This window comes from Pristis pectinata, chromosome 3 (genome assembly GCF_009764475.1).
Source record: "Pristis pectinata isolate sPriPec2 chromosome 3, sPriPec2.1.pri, whole genome shotgun sequence".
Classification (NCBI taxonomy): Eukaryota; Metazoa; Chordata; class Chondrichthyes; order Rhinopristiformes; family Pristidae; genus Pristis; species Pristis pectinata.
Window position 1 is genome coordinate 126,806,904 of NC_067407.1, and position 26,136 is coordinate 126,833,039.

Genomic DNA, 26,136 nt, shown 5'->3' on the forward strand with positions numbered 1-26,136 from the left:
TAGCAAGTTTGCAGATGACACAAAGATCGGTGGTGTTGTGGATAGCGTGGAGGGCTTGTAGAAAGCTTGCAGAGGGATATTGATAGGATGTAGAGCTGGGCTGACAAGTGGCAGGGAGTTCAATCCAGAGAAGTGTGAGGTAGTACACTTTGGAAGGACAAACTCCAAGGCGGAGTACAAGGTAAATGGCAGGATTCTGGCAGTGTAGAGGAGCAGAGGGAATCTGGGGGTTCATATCCATAGATCACTGAAAGTTGCCTCGCAGGCGGATAGGGTAGTTAAGAAAGCTTATGGGATGTTAGCTTTCATAAGTCGGGGGATCAAGTTTAAGAGCCGCAAAGTGATGATGCAGCTTTACAAAACTCTTGTTAGGCCACACTTAGAGTACTGTGTCCAGTTCTGGTTGCCTCATTATAGGAAGGATTGTGGAGGCATTGGAAAGGGTGCAGAGGAGATTTACCAGGATGCTGCCTGGATTAGAGAGTATGGATTATGAGGAGAGACTAAAGGAGCTAGGGCTGTTCTCATTGGAGAGAAGGAGGATGAGGGGAGACATGATAGAGGTATACGAGATATTGAGAGGAATAGATAGAGTGGACAGCCAGCGCCTCTTTCCCAGGGCACCAATGCTCAAAACAAGAGGACATGACTTTAAGGTAATGGGTGGGAAGTTCAAGGGAGATGTCAGAGGGAGGTTTTTCACCCAGAGAGTGGTTGGTGCATGGAATGCGCTGCCTGGGGTGGTGGTGGAGGCTGATACATTGGACAAGTTCAAGAGATTGTTAGATAAGCATATGGAGGAATTTAAAATAGAGGGATATGTGGGAGGTAGGGGTTAGATAGTCTTAGGTGTGGTTTGAAGGGTGGCACAACATGGTGGGCCGAACAGCCTGTATTGTGCTGTATTGTACTATGGTTCTATGCCATGAGTACCATTTCAGAGCTCTAATTGCACTTGTTGTGCTCAGGAAGTAGGTGTTGACAATCCCAATTTCTCATGGTCTATCTTTCCATAGTATATATTCTCACATTTCCCATTGATTTTTATTTAAATTATTTTTGACGTTTCTCCTGTTCTAGTTTTTCCCATACCAGCACAACTCAGTCAGATGATCTGCCTGTGCACCATCACCAATCTTACAAAATTGTGGTCAAAGAAACATATGTCTGCTGGTTTGAAGGAATCTTTATAATTTTCCATCTCTACTTTGTGGAAGATCTCTGATTCTCTTCACTACCCTCTATGAATATATGCCTGAGATTAATAGCAAGTTTAAACTCAATTCCAGCACACTGCATTGAGAGTTTGTAAATTTATATGCTTATTTTGTTACAACTTTCACAATTGTGTTGTTTTATATTTATAAAAATCATTCTTTTTGATGAGTTGTTTTCTTATTTGTTTTTAACAGAAGTTCCCCGGGTTGCTGTTGAGGATACAGATCCCAGTGTCCCTTCAGAAAAGGTATGGTTAATGTATCCATCATGAACTTTTTCAGGACTTGCCCATTTAATACGTATGGATTGTGTGGACTCTGCTTAATTCACTTAATTGCCTTGATGTTGAATTGTCAGCTTCCATAATGCTTGTGAAATAAAAAATACTTCTGGATGTAAGAAATTTGCATAAAGGATATTGATCCATACTCACAAATCCTGATGGCCCCAAATCTAGGGACTGACCATGCTTACCCAGATGATCACTGAGTCCATTGTCAAAACACAAACAGTGATAGAGTTTTAAACAATATAATGGAGTGATGTAGATCAGAATGAGCTCTGCCCACAAACCCGTTCCAGAAAGCCTTTGACAGCTGACAAAAGCCCACCCCCAACTTTGCTGGCTGTCAAAGGTGTTAAAAGTTTGTAATGTTTCCAAATGTGTCTGATGCTCAAAAACATTTTTTAAGATTGCAACTTACCATGTGGAGTCCAGCAGTGTAGAACTGCCAGAAAATAGTCAGTGGAGTGCGGCCAGGATTCTTGAAAATTACTGGCACTTATGCACCCAATGAAGTCCAAACCATTGTGGCAGTGATGATTTATCCTAAAAGTACTTATTCAGGTGTGAACCAGTGGTAAGAATAGCATCTCTATGTTTGCACCACTGTTATTTGATGCTTAATGTATTATTAGAAGCTATGAATGTTAACGATCCATAGTTGGACATTTGTTAAATAGAGGAAAAGCTACAAACTTTAGAATACTTTCTTTCCCCTTCTCTCATGCAAGTATCACTGGGTATAACTTTCATCAACAGTATTTCTAGTTGACTCTGAGGAAGTGCATAACTTTGTGACTGTGCTGTCCAAGATTTTTTTTCCCCTTTTCTTTTCTTCTGGAGACATGTCTGGCAATTGCCAACCTTATTAATGCTGATCACAATGGGAATTAAGGGTTGAGCAGAAGGGTGGACCATGAGTTGATGGAAATTGTTGTGCACCATTTGGTTGCCTGATTTGTAAAGTAACAATGATAGCACTTCAAAGGTAATCTTTAGTTTGGGGAAAACATATTGAGGATATGAAAGGTGTCATATTAATACCGCTTCTTCATTGCCACACTACAAAATAATGTCAATGGCACTTGGACTTTGCATATTTTTCCCTCAGTGAAGGATGTTTTGTCTTCCAGCACAAACATTAGGGACATGGGAATAGAGGTAAACCATTTAACTTCTGCAGCTTTTTTGCGTTCTCCAACAGGATCATCACTGATCCCTGATGTAATTCTATTTTCCTAGATTCACTCACATGCAATTCATGGCCTTATTCCACATTCCGTTATATTCTTGGTTTGAAGAAATATATAAATCTCAGATTTAAAATAAACAATTGGCACAAGTGACGTATCAACTGCCATTTGCGAAAAGAAGTGTCAAACTTATAGCACACTTTGCATGTTGAAAACTATCCTGATCACTCAAGAAATTCACTAGCTTTTTCATTTATCCCAAGCTGTAAGTAAGTTAAAATCCTCTATTAAGACCAGTTTGCCTTTACTACGTGCTTATCTAATCTCTTGATGAATAAAATCTGACACTTTTCATCTGGTCTTGTACACAGCTTCTACTACAATCTTAAATACTTTTCTGTTTCTTAATTCGACACATAAAATATCTGCTGCTTCTTCCTTTTTGTTCTGTGATCTCTAACTGTTAAGTAAATTAATGCATAATCACCAAAGATACTCTTTCCACTTAACTAGATTCCAAATACTTCCCATGGACCTTATAATTGAGTTAAGGTTCCCATCTTTTAGCCATGTCTCATTAATGGCTATTGTCATACCAACTAAGTTGAATTGTACCCAAAATTCATTCATATGTTTCCTATACACTCCATGCACTTATGTAAAGAAGTCTTCTTTTGGGCCATATACCAGTGGCAGCAGCTGTACACTGTTAAACCAACGTGAGGACAAGAAGATAGACTGAAAATGTGTAAATTAATACTTTTATCTTTCTCTGTCCACAGATTGAAAAATACCCTATTCAAGCTACAGATCACAGTGTTTCCATTAAAGGTATCCATATTCTTGACCCAAGAACACATATAGACAAATTTCACCTAACCTAATGAGACAACTGCAATGTGTTTTACATGGAATGAAAGCTGTCATTTCAGGTTATTTCTTCTCTCTCGCTCTCTCTCGCTCTCCCTCCCTTCAATCAATTCTCTAACCATGCAAATATGTAGTCCCCAAACTAATCAACCCTTATTTTATTTATGATCTTTTTGGTACTATCAAATACCCTTTGAAAAAACAAAGATAAGATTTCCCATCAATACCTTGCTAGTTACATCATCAAAAAAAAATCAGATCTATAAAACACTAATTTTCTTTCAAAAACCATATTAACTCTGCCTATTCATAGAATTGTACAGCACAGTAAAAGGCCCCTTTGGCCCACCTTGTCCATGCCAACCATGATGTCTATCTACACTTAATCCCATTTGCCTTCATTAGGCCTCTATCCCTCAATGTCTTTCCCATCCAAGTACCTGTCCAAATGCCTTTTAAGCATTGTAATTATATCTGTCTCTACCACCTCCTCTGGCAGTTCATTCCAGATAATCATCCCCTGTGTGAAGAACTTTTCCCTCAGATCTCCTTTAAGTTTTTCCACTCTCTACTTCTAGACTCCCCTGACCTGGGAAAATGATTCTGAATACATACCCTACCTATGCCCCTCATAATTTCATTAACCTCTGTAAGATCACCCCTCAGCCTCCTCCGTTCCAGTGAGCCTATCAACTCACCTTATAACTACAGCCCTCCCTTCCAGGTAACGTTCTGGTGAATCCCTTCTGCAGTCTTTCTATTGTTACCGCATCCTTCCTGTAGGGTGGAAACCAGAACTGTACACAATACTCTTAAGTACGGTCTAACCAATGACTTGTACTGCTGCAACACAGTGTCTCAATTCTCATGCTCAATACCTCATCCTATGAAGGCAAGCATACTAAATGCCTTCTTCACTACCGTATCCACCTGTGATGCTATATTCATTGAGCTATAGACTTGCACCCCAAGGTCCCTCTGTACATCTCTGCACCTAAGGTACCTACCATTCTCACTATATGTCCTACCAGAATTTGACTTCCCAAAGTGCATTACTTCACACTTATTTGGATTAAATTCCATCTACACCACTCCACCCAACTTTCCAGCTGATCTATGTTGCACTAATTTTTTTACTCAGAGTGGTGAATATTTAAAATTCTCTACTCAGGAGGCTTTGGGGATACGGTCATTGAGTTCAGTGAAAACAAAGTAAGGTAGATTTCTGGCTAATAAGGGAATCGAGGGCGGTGGAGATAGCACTGGAAAATGGCTTAGATGTGGAAGATCAGCCATGCTCTTGATGATTACAGAGCAAGCTCAGAAAATCAGAGGCCTCTTTCTGCTCCCACTTCTTATGTTCTGATATTCCCAATGGCTTTATTTAAGTATGTGATTCCAGCATCCAAGTGAATGAAATTGAATGCAAATTATAAGATCCACAATTTTTTTTCCCCACACTGCTCCTCCTTTTTCACTTTGTGAAGATTATTCCTTGTGACTAATATATTATCAGGATAATCTCTCCCATCCCTTCACCTCTAAGTACTTCCCAATTTTTTGTCCTTTCTTTCAGGTACCATTCCCTATCTGAATAATTTAATTCCCACCTTGGTCACCATTCATCCACACCTCCATATTGGGTAATAAAAAGAGAAAATGCTGAAAATAGTTTGCGAGTCAGGCAGTATCTGTGGAGAAAGAAGCCTTTTATCAGAACTAGGAAAAGTGAGAAAATAAGCATGTTTTAAATTGCGAGAAGGAGGAGGGACAAAAGATCTATGATGGAGTGAAGGCCAAAAGACACTGAATGACACAAAGTATGGTGATGCTGCCTGAGAGAGGAGAAGGTTTATTAGTCTGTCGGGAGGAAATTTAAATTGAGAGAGATGAATGAGAACAGTGGAGTGAGAATAAAGAACAACATTGGAACAGGGCAATACAGAACACAGAAATTATTGGAATAAAAGAGAATACTGGAAATATCCAGAAGGTAAAGTAGCATCAGTGGGAAAAGAAAAAGTGAGTTACCTTTTCAGATTAATGACCTTGCATCAGAATTGAGAACATAACGAAACAGAAGCAGGAGTAGGCTACTTGGTTCCTCTAGCCTATCCCCCATTCAAAATGATCATGGCTGATCAGCCCCAGATCTCATCTCTTCTGTGTTAGTTCCCCATAGTCATCAGTTACCTGACCTTCCATAATTGTAACTACTTATAGAGTTGTACAGCATAAAAACAGGCCCTCTGGCCCACAGCATCTATGTGACCATCACATCCATCTATATAATCACATTTGACTGCATTAATTCCATATCCCTCCATGCCTTACTCATTCAAGTACTCGTCCAAATGCCTCTTAAATGTTGTTACTATGCCTGCTTTCACCACCTCCTTTGGCAGCTCATTCCAGATATCAATTACTTCCTCTTTACTTGCCCTAATGAATTCACATCCACAACCCTCTGGGGTAGAGAATTCCAGAGATTCACCAACCCTCTGTAGGAAAAGAAAATCCCTACTCACCTCAGTTTTAAATGACCACCCCCTTGTAACTGATTAACTGGTTCTAACACAACCTGGAAAAATAGTCATCTGAAACAATTTTAGCAATGTGTCTCTATCCTGTTAGTTTCTTGTTTTCTTTTTGGTTTCTCAATCTCTACAATGGATGTTAGTTAAAATATGGGCAATTGATTTAGGGTCAACATATTAGTATGGATGAATGATTGCTTAAAGGACAGAAAACAGAGTGGGAATTAATGGGTCTTTTTCAGGCTGTTAGAACGCTCTGTCATTTTTATTAAACTCTAACTAGTTTTTACTCACTTTTTAGTTTTATTAAGCCATTAATCTACTATGCCATTAACATAATAGCAATGTATAGTTTCCACTTGTTTTCAATCATTGTCCAACCAAGGAGAGCAAAAAAATATTCACCAGCATCAGTGAGCATGTGTTTGGTAAATAGGTGGCATTTTGGAACATTATTGAAGATCTCACATACTGGTTCCTTGCTGGCTGTGTGAAATGAGTGATTCTTTGCAATAAATGTGGCACTGCACCTTTAATTCAACAGGTGCCACCAGTAAAGAAGCACTCATTGCTCATCCTCTGTTGTTCTAGAGAAGGTGGTGGTGAGCCACCTTGTTGAGCTGTTGCTGTCCATGTGACACTGATGGGTAGGGAGTTGTAAGATTTTGATCTACTAGCAATGAACAAGTAGCGATACATGCCGAAGCTTGGAAGTAGTATGACTTGCTGAGGGGTGATGTTGTCTTATGCACTTTCCTATCTATCCATGTTGGTGGTGGAAGTCCAGGCTTTGGAAGGTGCTGTTGAAGAAGCCTTGGTAAGTTGCTGCAGTTCTTCCTAAAGGCACATGCACTGAGCCTATGGAGCACTGATGATAGGTCTGGATTTTTGATGTGCATGATAGGCTGTAGATCACACAATCATACAGATTGCTTTGTGTATAATGTTGAGGTCCTTGAGTCACAACTTACTAAAAAGAGAGGCTACAAACATGGCAAATGTAGGAAATAGAAATGTGATGCTGGGATTGTAAGGAGCTTCTTAATTGCAAGGATTGTTTACCTTTGACAGTACCTGTTTTGAAAGTGCATGATTCTGAAGCCAGATGAGTGGAAATGTTCCAGTTTTTAGATAATTTTCATTCTGGTGAGCTACTTAAAGACCTGTTAATTCCTACTGTCAGTTTACTTTCAATCTCTTGTATTGCTCCCTCGTCCAATCCATCCAACCCTCACTCTTTTCATAAGCTCTTCAAATGAAGAAGTCAGGCAGTGGATTTTCTTTCAGACAATCCCTAGCACTAAGGTAGAGCAGATGGAGAAACATGAAAGCTGCAAAAAATTCTCCCTTTCTAGCTTCCTCTCCGACATGTAATGAAATATCATTCATTATTTCTCATTCACAGTATTACTGTGTCAGGGTTTGCCATTGTGCAGAACTGCATGCATTAACCTATGAGCTGTCAGATTATAGTGCAGAATATTGGAGCCCCAAGCTCCACAATGCTCTGTTACCATGTCGTCTGCTGAGCAGAAGTGTGTAAACTGTGGCTCGAAAATGTCATGGTGGTGTCATGGAGGCGTTTCTGGATTTTATCAAGAGAGGCTTTTCAAGAAATATTCATTCCCTGTGTAGTGTATCTGAAGTTGGGAGATGTTGAGGGGAGTGGGTGTATTTCATACTGAAGTTATTACAGTTTTTGAGTACTGCCACCTATCAGCATATACTAATGCTCAATTAATATCACTGACAGGTTCTTCAGATCTCCCAGTACAGGATACAGCAACAGTTAACCTGGAGCAATTAATTGCAAAGCCTTGGACGACAAAACGGGTAGGGACAAGTTTATCTCTGCTTTACTCCCTTCCTTAGTTATGAGCTTATGCAGAGATTAAGTTTCAAAGTATTCTGCCCTCAGTTTAGCCAGCTTGTTGAAAAAATGCTTTAATTTCTCTCCCCTCCCACAATCTGCCCAAGGGTCTTGTGACAATACCACCTCGTTCACCCTCTGAAGTGAGATATTAAAATAAGGTGGCTTCAAAGTAATGTGAACAGCAGAATGGCAACGCCAGCTTGTGCTGAAAACCTTTGGAACAGCCTACAGTGCATTTGAAAGGCTCTTTAGCACATCTGTGTACTGTGTCATAGAAAAAGGAAAATTGAATGGCAAGCAACTTGATTTTGTGCATCTCCTAATTTCTGCATTGATTGGCCTTGGGGAATCCTGTCTTTTGCTTTGGGTAAGGAATGATTAAATAAGAAAATGGTATCTAATTTCAAGAAAATGCCCTGCTTGAGACAGTGTGATATTTAATATGGAATGTTATTGGAGAATTGAGAGCGAGTCTTCTTTCTCAAGTACACGTAAATCACATCCAAAGGCATCTTTCCCATTGGGTCTTACTGTCAGTTTTCAGAGTTTCTTTCCTTTGTTCTCAATCTGCACATTCAATATATTTCTGCATTGACAGTTGTTTATCTGCTTTCTTTATGGCATATCTCCCATCTTTTTTTTCTGTGGAGAGCATTCATTGTTGTCTCAGAGCCAAGCTGAACTTCAGAAATTATAGAAAATACTTTTAAGCATTTAGGGCATTTCAAGTCTGATCCAGCATAACACCAATGGATCAGAAAGAATAAAAAAAAACAGAAAAAACACACAATATCTTTACAATGCAATCTCACCATAGGTGAGGGATTAATGATGTGAAGAGAGACATGGAAAGTTAGTGGTTTTTACTACTAGAATTAAAAGAAGGTCTGGTGGAGGTTATAAGGACATAATTTTTTGAAAATATTAATAAAATAATGGAACAACAGAAATATGCCACTTAATTGATTGAGACATTAATACAAGAGAATACATTCAAGATGATAAAAAAACTTCTTCTTTAAAAGGGCATTTAGGATGTTTAATTCTATAGCAAAATTCTTTGCTACAGCTGGTGTTGTTGAGTCCCTGAATCCTTCCCTAAACTGTTGCATGAAAAGGATGAATAGTAAAGACTATGGGTAGAGACATAAACCAGGTGGGTTACATGGAGAAAGTCATGGCACAAGTGATCTGTATCATTCTATGATTTTATCACTTAAAATTTTCCTTTAGTTTTCTATATACAGTTGAGAGAATGATCAAGTAAAGAGTATATTGTATCATGGTATAGTTGGATGTATAGTTTGGGGATCAGAGGTATTCCTTGATTTACGAATGTTTGATTTATGAATTTTTGCTACAACACCTTTAGGGTGCTTGACCTCAATTTCGTACGCCCTTCCAAGACATTCTGTCTTTCTCAAGGTCACAGAGTTTCGCTGTTAGCGGAATTTATCACAACTTTTTCTGTACATCCTTTGGGATGACTTCAAAATGCTCAGTAGTTCTGAAGACAGTATCTCCTCAAAGAGATAACAGCAAGCTGATAGCCTTAATACCATGCCGGAAGCGAAAAAGATGAGCATTCAGTGAACATCAGCCATTTGTTAAATCTTGTAACTGTCAGCGATGAGAACGATGTTAATAACATGGACAAATTAAAACATGAATGCCGAATATATATTACTCCTGTATGTGCATTATGTGTTATGAAGAACAGAGGTGTTAATACTGAGAAAAAGGAAAAAGGGTTCAGTGTGATGTCAAAAAACAGATTCAATAGAATGTGCCATAAGTTTGATCATCTAGGAAAAAGCAAGGTTGTTTAGACAAGACTTGAAAGGCAGATGATGGAGCTTCTGAAAATGTTGATACACTCAAACCTGGCCATAGCTGATTTAAACATTTCAAGAAAGATGCATAATATTCATCTTGCAGGGAGACAGCAAACACAAATGCAGGCAGTCCCCAGGTAATGACAGAAATAGCTGTGACAGGAGAACAAGCAGGCAATGGGAAGAGCTGGAAGAGCATCTGCTAGCCGGCCTAACTGGCTCAGTGAATGAATGAGCAGGTCCAATCAGCGCTCCCAGCTCTGCTTGGCTCACCCTAGCCCCTATATTGTCGTGGCTTAGTGGAGGGAGGGGTGTTAGGGAGTGAAAGCACATGGGAATGCTCTGTTCCCCCCTGGCAGAAGATGCCTGCAGCCCTGCAACAGCCAGCAAATCCATTCCTATCCATCCCACACATCTCCCAAATGCATTTGTATGTGTGGGGCATCCATAAGTCAAGAATTTGTAACCTGGGGAAGACCTATACACTTCTTGCAGAAAGCTTTGCAAAGGAATTCAAATGAATCATTGAGGTAGGTGCCTACTCTCTTATATCAATGTTTAACATGGATGAGACAGGGCTGTTTTGGAAGTGGATACCCTTACGGATATTCATTTTGAAGGATGAGAAAACTTCTCCAGGCTTCAAGTCAACCAAAGGTTGCTTTAGTCAGAAGGAGGCAATGCCAAGGGGGACTGAAAACTTAGGCCTCTCTTCATCTGCCACTCAGAGAACTCGACATCTCTAAAGGGATTCTTAAAGTCCAATCTTCCAGTGGTGTTGCAATTTGTCAAGAAGACTTGCTGGTCATCCAAGATTGTATCATATCTCTCAACCTTCATTGAATGAATGAATTGAATGCAAGGAATAACTTGGACAATAGAGTCTTGCCCAACATCAGTAACACCACCAGATATCCCTTCAGCATTGAAGGTGATGCTGATAACATTCAGGTTGTGTTTCTGTTCCCTAACACCATTTCATTATTACAAACCATGGACCAGAATACCATCACTGTGTTCAGGGTTCATACCGGCAGCGTATAATGAGTCAAGTCATTTGGAGTTTAGTGGCAATGACAAACCCATCATTTTGGAAATCTGTGAGAGGTACAATATCAAGGTAGCTATAAGCTATATCAGTGCTTCCTGGGATGATGTAAACAATGCATTAATAGATGGCAAATGAAAGAAATCATAACAAGAGTACATACACAACTCCCATGGGTTTTTAAATCTGCAAGTTCTCCAAGAAGACATTGGCAAGTTGGCAAATGAGGCCGAGTTTAATGAAATAACGTGGAATGCCATGGAAAAGTTATCAAAATTTCATGGTGAAGAGTTTACAGATAAGGATTTGTACAAGCTTCAGCAACAGTGATCATAAGAGGAACAAGAAGCCACCAATGCAGCAGTATCACCACCAAAACAACTAACTATAAAAAGGATTTCAGAGGCGTTTTTCTACACTGAGAAAGAGATTGCCATCTTGAAGGACAGTATGAGTCTCAGCATTACTAAATAAGGCCACATGATAGAAATTGCTGTGCTTTGTTACAAGAAACTTTATCAAATAAGTTCCATCAAGTCTTGCTCATCAGCCACCCAAAAATGGTAAACAGGGACATTCTCCAACATCAATGTCAAAAACTCTATCAGACTCTGATTCATCACCACAATCAGTATCTGAACACTAGTTCCCGCTGTTCCCGCTGCCACACCATGCAAAGCCACCATTACCACTTAGGTAAGAAGTTACAAATTAGGTGCAAAAATAGACTACTTGACCCTTGAACCCTGCCCTGCCATTCAGTGAGATCATGGCTAATCTAATTACAACCCCAACTCTGCATTCCACCTACTCGTGGTAACCATTTGCCCTCTTGCTTATCAAGAATCTCCTCAAAAAAGATTCTGGTTCCACTGGCCTTTGAGGAGGTGAGTTCCAAAAACTCACAGATCTCTGTTTAAATAGGTGAGCCTGGATTCTGAGACAGTGACTCTGAGTTTCATGTTTTCCCAAGTGAGGAAACATCCTCTCCACATCCACCCTGTCAACACCACTAAGGTTTTTGTATGTTTCACTTGGTATATGAAAGGGTTCAGCACGGAATCTTTGGCCCACCGAGCGCACACGAACCATCAACCACACATTTCAATTTATAAATTTTCGCTTAACAAAACAGTCCTTCAGGAATGCAATCCTTTTACAAATCAGGGAATACCTGCATTTATTTTACAAGCAGCATTTGCCACAGGAAGGTGAATCAAAATTTCTCTCATGATTTAATAACATAAAGTTAACATCAGCAGAGGGCAATGTTTGGAAACAACAAAGATAAAGGTCATGGCCTAGAAATATGTCCATGCCACTTTTCTGGCATTAAAACAGCATTAACAATCTTCCTAATGCTGTTTCAAAAATCTTTTACTAAAAATGACATACTTCATTAGCACCAGTTCTGAAACAGAGTTAGCAAGCTGCCTTGTGTGATTCCACTCTGTTTCAGGAATAGCAGACATTAGATGGCAAATTTCCTCCATTTGTAGCACTCTTCATCATAGCACTAACATTAGAAAGTACCTCTTAAAGGATCTCGCTCAAATACAACCAGCCTGTGTTTGATTACTAGAGAGTGTTGACAAGTTATGTGCATCCTGAAATGATGGCAAAATACTCACAGGGGCAGAGGAATGGTCCAAATTTCTGAAGAACCATGTATGGAGAAGGAGCCTCCTTGCAAAAAAAAATCTAGTAGCAAACAAGATAAGTGCCTACATTGCTCTCACAGTGGAATTCAAGGTTGCCCTCATTCTCAGAAACCTTGCCTCAGGACTCTTGCATTGCAGAAGTCAAGAAGAGTGAGAGACATTCCATTTTGATAAATGCAATCTTTTCATTCACACTTGAAAAAGGCATTTGGCTGCAATGCAGGAATCCAAAAAGTGCAGACATACATTAATAACATAGGCACTTACAAACGCCATTCTGGCAACTTCCTTCCTTGCGTACCAACCAGTTTGTCAATTTTTTCTTTTTTTTTACTTAATTCTCACCTGATGAAGATGGAACCACTTTTGTTTTGCAGGATTTTGTATAGCATTTTCATCTGTTGTTTCTGACTACTTAATTTTGACTGGAAATGTGAGGGATTATGGTTACTCGGATCATAAATCGGGTCAATCAAATTGATGTTTGTTTGGCAGAGATGACTGCAGGACTGATGCATCTGACCCTTTAAATAACATTTATTTTGAGCATTCAGTGTGATTAGAAACTGATTCTTCCATGAGTGAACAGCAACAGTTGAGTTACAGATCAATGTAGTTGAAAATCTTATCAGAAACTAACTTTGGGCTTTGCACAACTGTTATTGTCAATTGAGTGAGCTGAAAGTCAGAAAAACAGCACTGGGGTAAGTACAATTCTTGCACCAAAATGTCTATATGTTATTAATGAGTGTTGTTAACTCATTCAGAAATGGCTCCCCTGAAAATTGTTAACACCATTTTTGTCAACACAATGTCAGATTTTTGACTGCTGCACAGAAGAATTGAGGTACAAATTGCATGAAATTAGACTGCTTGTGGAATAGGTTGAAGAATAAAAAAAGTTATAAGTGATAATTGGATGAAACCACATTTTTGTACAAACATTATTTATTTAAGCTGACTTGTATGAAATGGAGAATTCCCCAGTATCCCAACGTTATTATTGAAAATGTCCCTTGCATTTTTTTTAAGGAGTGATTTACTCACAGATGACAATTTGTTTGCAGTGATTTGAATGCAGTGGATCTTGTGTGTCAATAAATTACAGCTGGTCTGATCTCACACATGCATGTTGAAAGAAAGATATCTGTGAAACAATGCATTTGTATTCTTTTGTTTAAGTATTCTTCCCCAAACTACAAATCCATTTTGTATACTCTTACCATAATACTAACTTCACTGTTCTGTAATTTCATTCAGCCTGAAGAGAATGAGAGTCAATACATTGAAGGAGAATGTTTATCAGAAGAAGGTAAAATGAACCAATTTTATAATTCCATAGTCATAACTAAAAACCCATTTTTATTCAGATTGAAATAGAGTGCCACATTATCAAATGTAATTTGACAAACATTACACTAAAAGTATAAACAAAGTTTTGTTTAAACTAGCTGTCATCCTCATTATTTCTTCTGCAGTTTCAGGTTTTTAATCTTTTATTTTTCGCTACTCAGTTCTTGGGTTGCTTGCACTACTTTTCTTCATTGTTCTCTGGATCCAAAGTTCCAGAGAAATTGGATAAACCATGTACTGGATAAACCAGAGAAATCATGTATAAAGTCTTAACTCCTGTGTCCTGGAGTGTGCAGCAACTTTCTCCTTCTAGCAGTGGCTTTGGGTGCCACTAGAGAGGTAGGCTGCAACAATGTTCAGGGCAATAACAACATATTGTATATTGATGTTGCTTGAAAACTCAGACCTTTTCAAATGTGGTTCCCAAGACCTTTCATATTTCAAATGGTGCATGTGCATTTGCCCCAACATTGGAAGCACATGCACAGTCACCCACCCATGTCAACCAGATCTCCATACTTCTCTCAATGTCAGACATGTATGCACCAATTGGAAGCCATGGCAAAGTCTTGCGTAACTTCAGAGTTCATGACAGAGGCCCTTGAGAACCAGCAATGTTCATACTCACAGAAACTTCAGGTATGCGATTGGCCTACAAAGCATGTGATGCACTTTGGATTACAATAGGATGGGGGTAATCAATCTATAATGTACAGATTATTTTGCTTACTATTGTTACCATTGATGAAATATTCTGACACATTCAGTTTCCTTATCCCATTTGAGCCTCTATATGCATTCACAGTACAAGATACTTGAAAAACCAGTCACTAAAAAGTGGATGAGAACTAAAAGTGTTAGGTTATATTTATTTTTTCTATCAATATAATTGATTTTCTCCTTCTTTGCTTTCTTTTCTCCGCAACTGCTGGTATCCCCTCAACAGATACAGTACATTGGGTGGAATGTTGATTGCCTATCTGTAATTTTCGATGTCAGTGTTTTAAAGAAAAATGAGGGAAGCTTTGTACAGATAGACTTCCTTGGTGAGCTGCTTCAAAGTATAATAGGTCCAAATATTTTTGAAATATTTTAGATTTATGGGAAGGAGGGTGTTTGCCACATCTATTGACTTGAAGTTCAGGTTGCTGGAGAATGTGGGATAAGGAAAAGAGGGCTGGAACTTTGGCAAGGATCCAGACACGGCAAGCCCTCTTTCCAGTCCTGCTGCAAATTCAGGCATTTTCAGGAGTAGGCTCTGAATATGAGAGCGAGGAGGTTACGCTAGAACTGTATACAAAGCTTGTTAGACAACAACTTGAGTATTGCATATACAGTAGTTCTACTCTCTGCTTTATAAGGTAGATGTGGTTGTAGAAGAGACTTAGGAAGATGTTGCCAGAACTAGTAAGTTGTAGCTATGAGGAAAGATTGGATAAGCTAGAGCAGAGATGAAGAAAACTTTGTTCATTCGACAGATGATATGGGTCTGAAACTCACTGCATCATGGGGTGGTAGAGATAGACACACGTCACATTTAAATGGTACTTAGATGTGTAAGTGAAGAACCATGACCTGCAGGCTACTGACCTGACATTAGAAGGTGGGTTTTGGCTAGAGCGCTATTCATTGACTGGCACAGCTTGAAGGTCATCTGGCCTTTTTCAATTGTATTATTTCTATGATTTATATAATGTGGCCTATCTTCCTGGATTCTGGGGTATATTTACAGTCTTGAGGTTGCTTTCCTGATATCTAGTGTGTTTTCATGTGGCTCTGGTGTGTTTGGCTGGGGTTTTACACTTAATATTTAATGAAGTATGTATTTGCGTTGAAAGCAGTGCAGAGGAGGTTCTCTCGGTTGATCTTAGGGTGAAAGGGTTGAGCAATGCAGTAAGGATTGACTCTGTAGTGAGCCAATACTCATTGGAGTACAGTAGAATGAGAGGTGATCTTATTGAAATGCAAAATTGTGAGGGAGATTGACAGATTGGATGCTGAAAGAATATTTCCCTGTCTAAAGGTAGCTAGAACTAGAGGTGATAGTTTCAGAATAAGGGGTTAACCAGTTGAGATAGAAATAAGGAGGAATTTCTTCCCTTGGAAGCTTTTATCTCGCTGGAATTTTCTACACTATTGAGCTGGTTAGGTTGGTGCAGTGGAGCAGCTAGTAGAATTGCTGCCTTACAGCTCCAGTGACCCAAGTGTCACTAGTGTGTAGGAGAGCTGTACAATCTAGGGAGATTTGATGGGAATGTGTCGAGAATAATATTGGATTAGCATAGGATTAGTGTATATGGGTGCTTGATGGTCAGCACGGACTCAGTGGGCTGAAGGGCCCATTTCTGTGCTGCTTGAATCTATGACTGCATGAGCTGAGGAGGCAGAGTCATTGAATGTATTCAAGGACAAGTTTGACAAACTTTTAAACTACAAGGGAATTGGAGTATTGGGAGAGAGCGAGAAAGTGTTGGTGAGGCCAAGATTGAATCAGCCATGATCTTATTGAATGCTGGGGCAGACTTTTAGGGCCTGCTCCTACTATTGTTTTCTGTTTCTTATTTCTTACATTTGGATCTTTGTCCTCCTTGAGTGACATGAGAAGCTGTGAATCTCTTAAGATATGTTGTTACCATGGTTGTGGAAATATCGACATAAAATGGCAGATTGCCAGAATGCCATGAGTGATTGTTTTTCCAAAACCAAGAGGAGGCACCAGGAAGGCTAAGAATCACCTTATGGTTTGGACAATGCTATGGCAAGCTGAAAATCCCTCCCTAAACCCAGTAGCATGGGTTTAATAGGTGTCCTATTAACTATTGTTTGTGTTCAAGCCTAAATGTTGTGTGCCTGTTAGATATTCATGTTTGAAGGGTATTTCAGAAATCACTCAATTTTGTTTTCAGTGGATGCACACTTTCCAGCAGATATTATTTCATATATGGTATTTTCAGTGATAAGTGCAAGCACTAGGCAATGTTAAGTGATGAGCAGTTTTCTAAAGCTACTCTCCACTTCTCATTTGCAGATATGAAAGACAGTAAATCGTGCACATATTGTTTAGAAACATGCAGAAACTCATTGTTAACTTCAAAATGCATCACTCCTCCTCCTTGCATTGGTGACATGATGAATGATGAAGATTTGCTATACACACTGAGGTTAAAGCTGGATCCACACCACCCAACCATCAAAAACTGGAGGAACTTTGCCAGCAAATGGGGCATGACCTATGACGAACTGTGTTTCTTGGAGCAGAAACAACAAAGTCCAACTTTAGAGTTCTTGCTGAAGAACAGTGACCGAACTGTAGCACAGCTGATTGACCTGTGCAAGTTTTACAAGAGGGTAGATGTATTGAAAGTGCTGGAGGCATGGGTAGAGAAAGAGTGGCCTAAACAGTGGCATACAAAATAAAACAAAGTTAAAAGTTTTTTCTTCTGTCAACTTGTGTCAAACATATGTAGACAAATCTCTGATGTTTTGGTGCTTTTTACTGCTCAGTGCTAAAACTTTAGGGGGAATATTACACAGTGATAGATAGAATTGAGGAAGCAATAGGAAGGCTGAAAGAATTGTGTGTATTTGTGTGTCTGTCTATTCCTCTGCAGCTCTGAGTGTTTCTTTACCCATTAAAAATATAGCTCATTTTACATTGGAAACATCAGGGCAGTTCAAACAGGCTGAATTTCTGGTAAGGCTGAATGTATTTGTTTGTTTGGGTCTGAGAAATTTTGGGAATATTTTTAAGTCTTAATGGATTAAAATGTTACCTTTCTGCTTAGAACTTTGTTTTGCTGCTTGTTTTAAACTATAACATGAAAGACTGAAAGTGCGTATTTCCTGTCATTTTGCATCAATGCATAGAACTTTGAAAGCACATCAACACAATCATGTCAACGTAACTTAAAAACCTATCAGAGGGAATTCTTGATGCATCTAAAAATCTGACATTTGAAACCAATGAAAGTAAGATGGTTGTGAAGATTTTGTGTACTTGTTGCAAAAAGTATGACAGAAATCTGTAATATGAAGTGGCTCTTCAAAACTGCCCCATTTTCAGTTTAACATTAATCCCCTGCATTGCGACACTCATTTTCAGAAACACTTCCATGAAGTAATAGATCAATGAATTCAGAACAAAATTTGAAGAAAAACCTTTATATTATCCACTTAAGAATGTACAGATAAAGTGCAGGCAACATATTAAAACTGAGTACAAAATATGATAATCAAAGAGACCGACAAAGCTAATTATCCCAATGGATAGTTAATATTAATATTCCCATAAATATCCTTATTGCATTTTTACTTCAATAAAATGGAGTCTTTTATGTTAGAATAAAACAATAACATTTAACACATAGTACTGACTATTCAAGACCATTTAATATATTTCAAAGTTTACCTTTTCAAAACTTTAAAAGCTATTTTATACAATGAATCTGATATTGAAGAATTAAGTAAACCCTGTACACTCCTGATCTATACATATATACTTCTCTATTTTAAGTAGATATCTTTAGCTTATCCCGTATGTTATTACCTGGTACAGTCACTTATATTACATGTAAGTTTGATGAAGTGAACCTTTGCTCAAAGTTCACATTAAATATGTTTGGCACAGCTTTGTGGGCCAAATGGCCTGAATTGTGCTGTAGATTTTCTATGTTCTATGTGATGTGTATAATTTTAGGCTCCAGTCATGTTAATAAAACAAATTGCAAAATTTTAGGAGACTGTGGAAGTTGAAATATGTTTTCAAGCAGGTTCCTAGTTTAGAAATATAACCTTCAGAGAATGTCAGAATTGATTTGAATGTCTTACTGTTTTAGTTCTTTTTTTAAACTTCTACTAAGGTTTATTCTGATTGATATGTAGCCTTCTCTGAATGATTCTATGACTCATCTCTTTGGAGTTTGGGTCTTTTTCAGAGGGTTCTACATATCTATCGCCACAAAAATTTGGTAAAAGAATAAGCAAAAGATCCTGGGGGAAAAAAAGACTGAAAAAGACCTAATCTCCAAAGATAAGGATGGAAGTAGGGAATCAGTGTGATTCCAGAAGCAATTTTTTCCATGATGTATTTCTCCAGGGGGTTACCTATACATATACGTTCATTAAGTAAACATCCTTTCATGCAAGTCTCATGCTATAGCCCACCAAAATGCCAGAAATGGAGTCATAGAATCCTACAGCACAAAAACGGTCAATTTGGCCTACCAGGACCGCACTAACCACAGAGCATCCATCTTATTCTTCCCACATTCCCATCAACTCACTCACCTACACACAAGCGGAAATATGGAGTCCCCAATTCACCCACCAACCTGCATGTCTTTTAGATGAGGGAAGACACCTGAGCATCTGGAGGAAAGTCACGTGGTCACAGGGAGAACTTGCAAACTCTATACAGACAGCATCGAAGGTTAGGATAGAACCTGGGCTCATTATTGTTGTGAGGAAGCAGCTCTACCAGCTGCACCACTGTGTCTGTTACATACATTGAATGTGAATCCATAAAAAAAAAGTCAGTATTCCAGAATAGCCCAATTTACTGCCATTCTGAATTTAATAATGTTTTTGTTTTTATTAAGTCTAACTGAATACAATAGTATTGTAGAAAAATATCAAAGATTATTTCTATTTACTGAAGCTGATTTAAAAGGATTGTGTATCTGTTGCTGAAATGAATCATGCCTTAATAGTAACAGAAACAATTTATCCTCAGTCATTCGACACAGAAAATTCAAGCTCTGGGAATAGAGACTTTGATGTAAATGTCCCAGAAGAAGTTGCTTCCCTGGCCTTTGTGAAATCAACTGATCCCTTTGATTTATGATTAAAATTAAATAATTTTGAGAATTTGAACTTACTTTTTTTACTTATTGAGTTATCATTGACATTTATTGTGCTGGAAGATTTTGCTTGTAAATTGGCATCATATTTTCCCTGTGCAGTTGTATCATCAAGATCAGATACAGAGGATGACCTAACTTTAAATGTTTCTCTTGGAAATTTATTCTGCATGTTGACATTCTCATCTGTACCTACTTTCAGTTTGGGAACATTCAGTTGAGCAGAAGGAATTGGTGTGCTCACATCAACAGCAACTTCACGGAATTCACCATTCAGATTTGGAGAACTAACACTAAATTTTGTATCTTTAACACCTATGTTTGCTCCCTTCAGTTCTTTTTCTTGAAATGCTGTATCAATACCTGCACCTCCTTTTATATTTGCTGTAGGTAGATTGAGGTCCACATTTCCTGGAGACACATTGAGCGAAGGCTTCTTCAAACCTGTGCCTTTTGCACTTATATCAGGAACTTCAAGGTTCACATCAGGCATATCAAAACCTACACCAGTTTTAGGCTTTTTAAGGTCTATACCTCCCTTAAGAGATGGAGCTGATATATCAGCCTTAGGAACTTTCAGATTACCACCTACATTTACAGAAGGTCCTTCAATTCCTGAATTTTCCAAATTGGGCTCTTTGAACGTTGGAACCATCAATTTTCCACTTGTTACTGTTGGTGTTTTCAGACTGAAGTTAGCATCTGGACTTGACCCCTTTGTGCTAGGCATGTTGACTGATGGTGTTGCAAAATGTTGTTTATTCAGATCTGCCTGTGGGATTTGAATATCCATGTCTCCATTTGAAACTTCCATTCCAAAGTCTGGAGATTCATAATTCCCCTTAATTTTAGGACTTGACACATCAACACCAGGCACTTTTACTGAACCATCAATATCCAGGTCAGGTGCTTTGGGACCAGACATTCGGATGGAAGGCAATTCAACTTTTGGCATTTTAAACTTTGATTTTGCTTCAGGAACACCAATATTTGGAGCATTGATGTCAATTTTTTCTGCTTTCATATCAATACTGGGACCTTTGATATCCCCCTGAAGATCAGGACCAGAAAGATCTATCTGACCTTTTGGTAGGGTCAGTCCTTCATCAGGACCCGACAATGACAGTTTACTGCTTGGCCACTTTACTCCAGGTAATTTAAACTTTCCTCCTGTAAGTTCTGCATCTGGCAAGTTTGCATCTATTTCCCCTCTTGGAAGCTTCAAGTCGACTTCGGGAGTTTCAAAATTTCCCTTAAGATCTGGACCTGACACATCAACATTGGGTACTTTTACTGAACCATCAAAATCAACATCTGGTCCTTTGGGTCCAGGTGATCCAAAGGAGGGCATTTGCAAGCTCGGCATTTTCCATTTCCCCTTTGCTTCAGGAAGATCCACTTCACCTTTGAGGTCCACATCAGGAGTCTTTAAATCTGCCTTCACCTCCGGTGTAGACACGTCCAGCTCGGGCCCCTTTGGTTTATTTCCAGAGAGTGAAAATGTGGGTTTCTTAAATTTTGGGAACTTAAATTTTCCTTCTGTACCAAAGCCATCTACGTTTGGAGCATTTATGTCAATGTTTGGACCTTTGAAATCTCCTTGCACTTTTGGAGCAGAGAGATCAAACTTTGGTTTTGATAAGTTTAGGTCTATTTCTGGAACTGAAACATTTGCTCCAGACATGTTGAGTGAAGGTTTCTTTAGGCCTGGGCCTTTCAGTTTTACCTCAGGAACTTCAAGATTCATGTCAGGCATATCATAATCTGCGCCAGTTTTGGGCTTATTAAAACCTATACCAGCAGATGCAATTCCTGCTTTAAGGTCTGGAGCTGAAATATCTACATCAGGAATGTTAAGATTACCGCCTAAATTTACATCAGGTCCTTCAATTCCTGACATTTCTAAATTGGGTTTCTTCAGTTCTGCATCTAAATCGCCTGTCACTTTTGGTGCTTTTAAATTAAGGCTGATGTCTGGAGCTTTTGGCTTTTTAAACTTTGGCATTTTAAATGTCGGTTTCTGAATTTCTGCATTGGAGATGTTGATATCAACATCTCCTTTTGGAAGATTTAAGTCAACATCTGGAGTTTCAAAATTCCCTTTAATATTTGGACCTGACACGTCCACACTAGGGCCATCAACATCCAGATCTGGAGCTTTGGGTCCAGAAAAACCAAATGAAGGAAGCGTTAAGCTTGGCATTTTGAACTTTGCCTTTGCATCTGGCATATCAACATTTGGAGCATCAACGTCAATATTTGGGCCTTTGAGATCGAGGCTGGGGCCTATTATATCCCCCTGAACGTCAGGACCAGAAAGATCTATCTGACCTTTTGGTAGGTTCAGTCCTTCATCAGGACCCGACAATGACACTTTACTGCTTGGCCACTTTATTCCGGGTAATTTAAACTTTCCTCCTGTAAGTTCTGCATCTGGCAAGTTTGCATCTATTTCCCCTCTTGGAAGCTTCAAGTCAACTTCGGGAGTTTCAAAATTTCCCTTAAGATCTGGACCTGACACATCAACGCTGGGTGCTTTTACAGAACCATCAAAGTCCACGTCTGGTCCCTTGGGTCGAGAAAAACCAAATGAAGGAAGCTTTAAGCTTGGCATTTTGAACTTTGCCTTTGCATCCGGCACATCAACATTTGGAGCATCAACCTCAATATTTGGGCCTTTGAGATCAAGGCTGGGACCTCTGATATCCCCCTGAATGTCAGGAGCAGAAAGATCTATCTGACCTTTTGGTAGGTTCAGTCCTTTATCAGGACCTGACAATGATGGTTTACTGCTTGGCCACTTTATTCCGGGTAATTTAAACTTTCCTCCTGTAAATTCTGCATCTGGCAAGTTTGCATCTATTTCCCCTCTTGGAAGCTTCAAGTCTACTTCGGGAGTTTCAAAATTTCCCTTAAGATCTGGACCTGATACATCAACATTGGGTGCTTTTACTGAACCATCAAAATCCACATCTGGTCCTTTGGGTCCAGGTAATCCAAAGGAGGGCATTTGCAAGCTCGGCATTTTCCATTTCCCCTTTGCTTCAGGAAGATCCACTTCACCTTTGAGGTCCACATCAGGAGTCTTTAAATCTGCCTTCACCTCCGGTGTAGACACGTCCAGCTCGGGCCCCTTTGGTTTATTTCCAGAGAGTGAAAATGTGGGTTTCTTAAATTTTGGGAACTTGAATTTTCCTTCTGTACCAAAGCCATCTACGTTTGGAGCATTTATGTCAATGTTTGGACCTTTGAAATCTCCTTGCACTTTTGGAGCAGAGAGATCAAACTTTGGTTTTGATAAGTTTAGGTCTATTTCTGGAACTGAAACATTTGCTCCAGACATGTTGAGTGAAGGTTTCTTTAGGCCTGGGCCTTTCAGTTTTACCTCAGGAACTTCAAGATTCATGTCAGGCATATCATAATCTGCACCAGTTTTGGGCTTATTAAAACCTATACCAGCAGATGCAATTCCTGCTTTAAGGTCTGGAGCTGAAATATCTACATCAGGAATGTTAAGATTACCGCCTAAATTCACATCAGGCCCTTCAATTCCTGACATTTCTAAATTGGGTTTCTTCAGTTCTGCATCCAAATCGCCTGTCACTTTTGGTGCTTTTAAATTAAGGCTGATGTCTGGAGCTTTTGGCTTTTTAAACTTTGGCATTTTGAATGTCGGTTTCTGAATTTCTGCATTGGGGATGTTGATATCAACGTCTCCTTTTGGAAGATTTAAGTCAACATCTGGAGTTTCAAAATTCCCTTTAATATTTGGACCTGACACATCCATACTAGGGCCATCAACATCCAGATCTGGAGCTTTGGGTCCAGAAAAACCAAATGAAGGCATATGAAAGCTTGGCATTTTGAACTTTGCCTTTGCATCAGGCACATCAACTTTTGGAGCATTAATGTCAATATTTGGGCCTTTGCCATCAAAGCTGGGACCACTGATATCCCCCTGAACGTCAGGACCAGAAAGATCTATCTGACCTTTTGGTAGGTTCAGTCCTTTATCAGGGCCCGACAATGACTGTTTACTGCTTGGCCACTTTACTCTGGGCAATTTAAACTTTCCTCCTGTAAGTTCTGCATCTGGCAAGTTTGCATCTATTTCCCCTCTTGGAAGCTTCAAGTCGACTTCGGGAGTTTCAAAATTTCCCTTAAGATCTGGACCTGACACATCAACATTGGGTGCTTTTACTGAACCATCAAAATCCACATCTGGTCCTTTGGGTCCAGATAATCCAAAGGAGGGCATTTGCAAGCTCGGCATTTTCCATTTCCCCTTTGCTTCAGGAAGATCCACTTCACCTTTGAGGTCCACATCAGGAGTCTTTAAATCTGCCTTCACCTCCGGTGTAGACACGTCCAGTTCGGGCCCCTTTGGTTTATTTCCAGAGAGTGAAAATGTGGGTTTCTTAAATTTTGGGAACTTAAATTTTCCTTCTGTACCAAAGCCATCTACATTTGGAGCATTTATGTCAATGTTTGGACCTTTGAAATCTCCTTGCACTTTTGGAGCAGAGAAATCTAACTTTGGTTTTGATAAGTTTAGGTCTATTTCTGGAACTGAAACATTTGCTCCAGACATGTTGAGTGAAGGTTTCTTTAGGCCTGGGCCTTTCAGTTTTACCTCAGGAACTTCAAGATTCATGTCAGGCATATCATAATCTGCGTCAATTTTGGGCTTATTAAAACCTATACCAGCAGATGCAATTCCTGCTTTAAGGTCTGGAGCTGAAATATCTACATCAGGAATGTTAAGATTACCGCCTAAATTCACATCAGGTCCTTCAATTCCTGACATTTCTAAATTGGGTTTCTTCAGTTTTGCATCTAAATCGCCTGTCACTTTTGGTGCTTTTAAATTAAGGCTGGTGTCTGGAGCTGACAGATTTGCACTTGGCTTTTTAAACTTTGGCATTTTAAATGTCGGTTTCTGAATTTCTGCATTGGGGATGTTGATATCAACGTCTCCTTTTGGAAGATTTAAATCAATATCTGGAGTTTCAAAATTCCCTTTAATATTTGGACCTGACACATCCATACTAGGGCCTTTCAGGGAACCATCAACATCCAGATCTGGAGCTTTGGGTCCAGAAAAACCAAATGAAGGCATATGAAAGCTTGGCAATTTGAACTTTGCCTTTGCATCTGGCACATCAACTTTTGGAGCATTAATGTCAATATTTGGGCCTTTGCCATCAAAGCTGGGACCTCTGATATCCCCCTGAATGTCAGGAGCAGAAAGATCTATCTGACCTTTTGGTAGGTTCAGTCCTTTATCAGGGCCTGACAATGACACTTTACTGCTTGGCCACTTTACTCCGGGTAATTTAAACTTTCCTCCTGTAAGTTCTGCATCTGGCAAGTTTGCATCTATTTCCCCTTTTGGAAGTTTCATGTCAATATCTGGAGTTTCAAAATTTCCCTTAAGATCTGGACCTGACACGTCAACACTGGGTGCTTTTACTGAACCATCAAAATCCACATCTGGTCCTTTAGGTCCAGATAATCCAAAGGAGGGCATTTGCAAGCTCGGCATTTTCCATTTCCCCTTTGCTTCAGGAAGATCCACTTCACCTTTGAGGTCCACATCAGGAGTCTTTAAACCTGCCTTCATCTCTGGTGTAGACACATCCACTTCAGGCCCCTTTGGTTTATTTCCAGAGAGTGAAAATGTGGGTTTCTTAAATTTTGGGAACCTTATTTTACCTGCTGCACCAAAGTCATCAGTTTCGATATTTGGAGCTTCAAGATCTATATTTGGTGTTGATAAACTGAGGTCAACATCTGAAAGAGAAATAATTTTTTGACATGTTAATTAAAGATATTTTTAATATTATGACTCTTTTGCAGTTAAAGCTTCATGTTCCTATGTCATTATTGCACAATTTGCACTCATCATGGTTACTGAAATGTCTATGTCAGTAGTTCTTTTCTCTTCTGAACCACCTGTAGCTTTTGTATCAGAAATTGAATATTTGCTTTGTGTCTAATTTCCTGTTTGTTCATTTTATCCTGAGGTTAAAATTGGAACCTATAAATTGCACCTGTTGCTGAAAGAGTAGTAGCAATTTTATTTCTTGGTATTTTTAGGGGGACATTTAATTTTGGGGATATTTAGTATTGGTGTATTTTGTAATGACTAAAATCTTGATCATTTTGCCACCAGTAGATAAAATGTTTGCTGAAAGGTGAAGAATGCAGCTTTGTAAATTTTAGTTAATCCCTAGTATAATCAAATTGCACTTGCCTTGAAGGCCTCTCCGTAACTCAGCCTGCTAATTCCAATTTTCTTCACAGGAAGATGGTGTATTGATATTCCATTAAGTAGACCCTCTAGAATATTAATCACTATATCTCTTTTGGGCCCAGGTTATCAATAGCTGTTGTTTATGACTTTT

The 26,136-nt window shown here is 39.1% G+C and overlaps 2 protein-coding genes across 3 annotated transcripts in view; one reads left to right on the forward strand and one right to left on the reverse strand.

Annotated features, from left to right (window-relative positions):
- Positions 1-17,859, forward strand: part of edaradd (EDAR-associated death domain) — a 64,733-nt gene extending 46,874 nt beyond the window's left edge. Inside the window, exons 2-6 of the mRNA XM_052011335.1 lie at positions 1,413-1,465; positions 3,477-3,525; positions 7,855-7,934; positions 13,779-13,830; positions 16,900-17,859. Coding sequence (XP_051867295.1) covers positions 1,413-1,465; positions 3,477-3,525; positions 7,855-7,934; positions 13,779-13,830; positions 16,900-17,288 — 623 coding nt within the window. The 3' untranslated portion in view covers positions 17,289-17,859. The remainder of the gene's footprint in view (positions 1-1,412; positions 1,466-3,476; positions 3,526-7,854; positions 7,935-13,778; positions 13,831-16,899) is intronic.
- Positions 17,860-18,048: 189 nt separating this feature from the next.
- Positions 18,049-26,136, reverse strand: part of si:ch211-125o16.4 (neuroblast differentiation-associated protein AHNAK) — a 33,320-nt gene continuing 25,232 nt past the window's right edge. The window contains exons 6-7 of one of the 2 annotated variants that reach the window (XM_052011299.1): positions 24,041-25,522; positions 18,049-22,792 (exon numbers count right to left, since the gene is read on the reverse strand). In XM_052011299.1, the coding sequence (XP_051867259.1) occupies positions 19,599-22,792; positions 24,041-25,522 (4,676 nt within the window). In that variant the 3' untranslated portion in view covers positions 18,049-19,598. Of the gene's footprint in view, positions 25,523-26,136 lie in introns of both variants that reach the window. The other variant, XM_052011298.1, reaches the window with a different exon arrangement.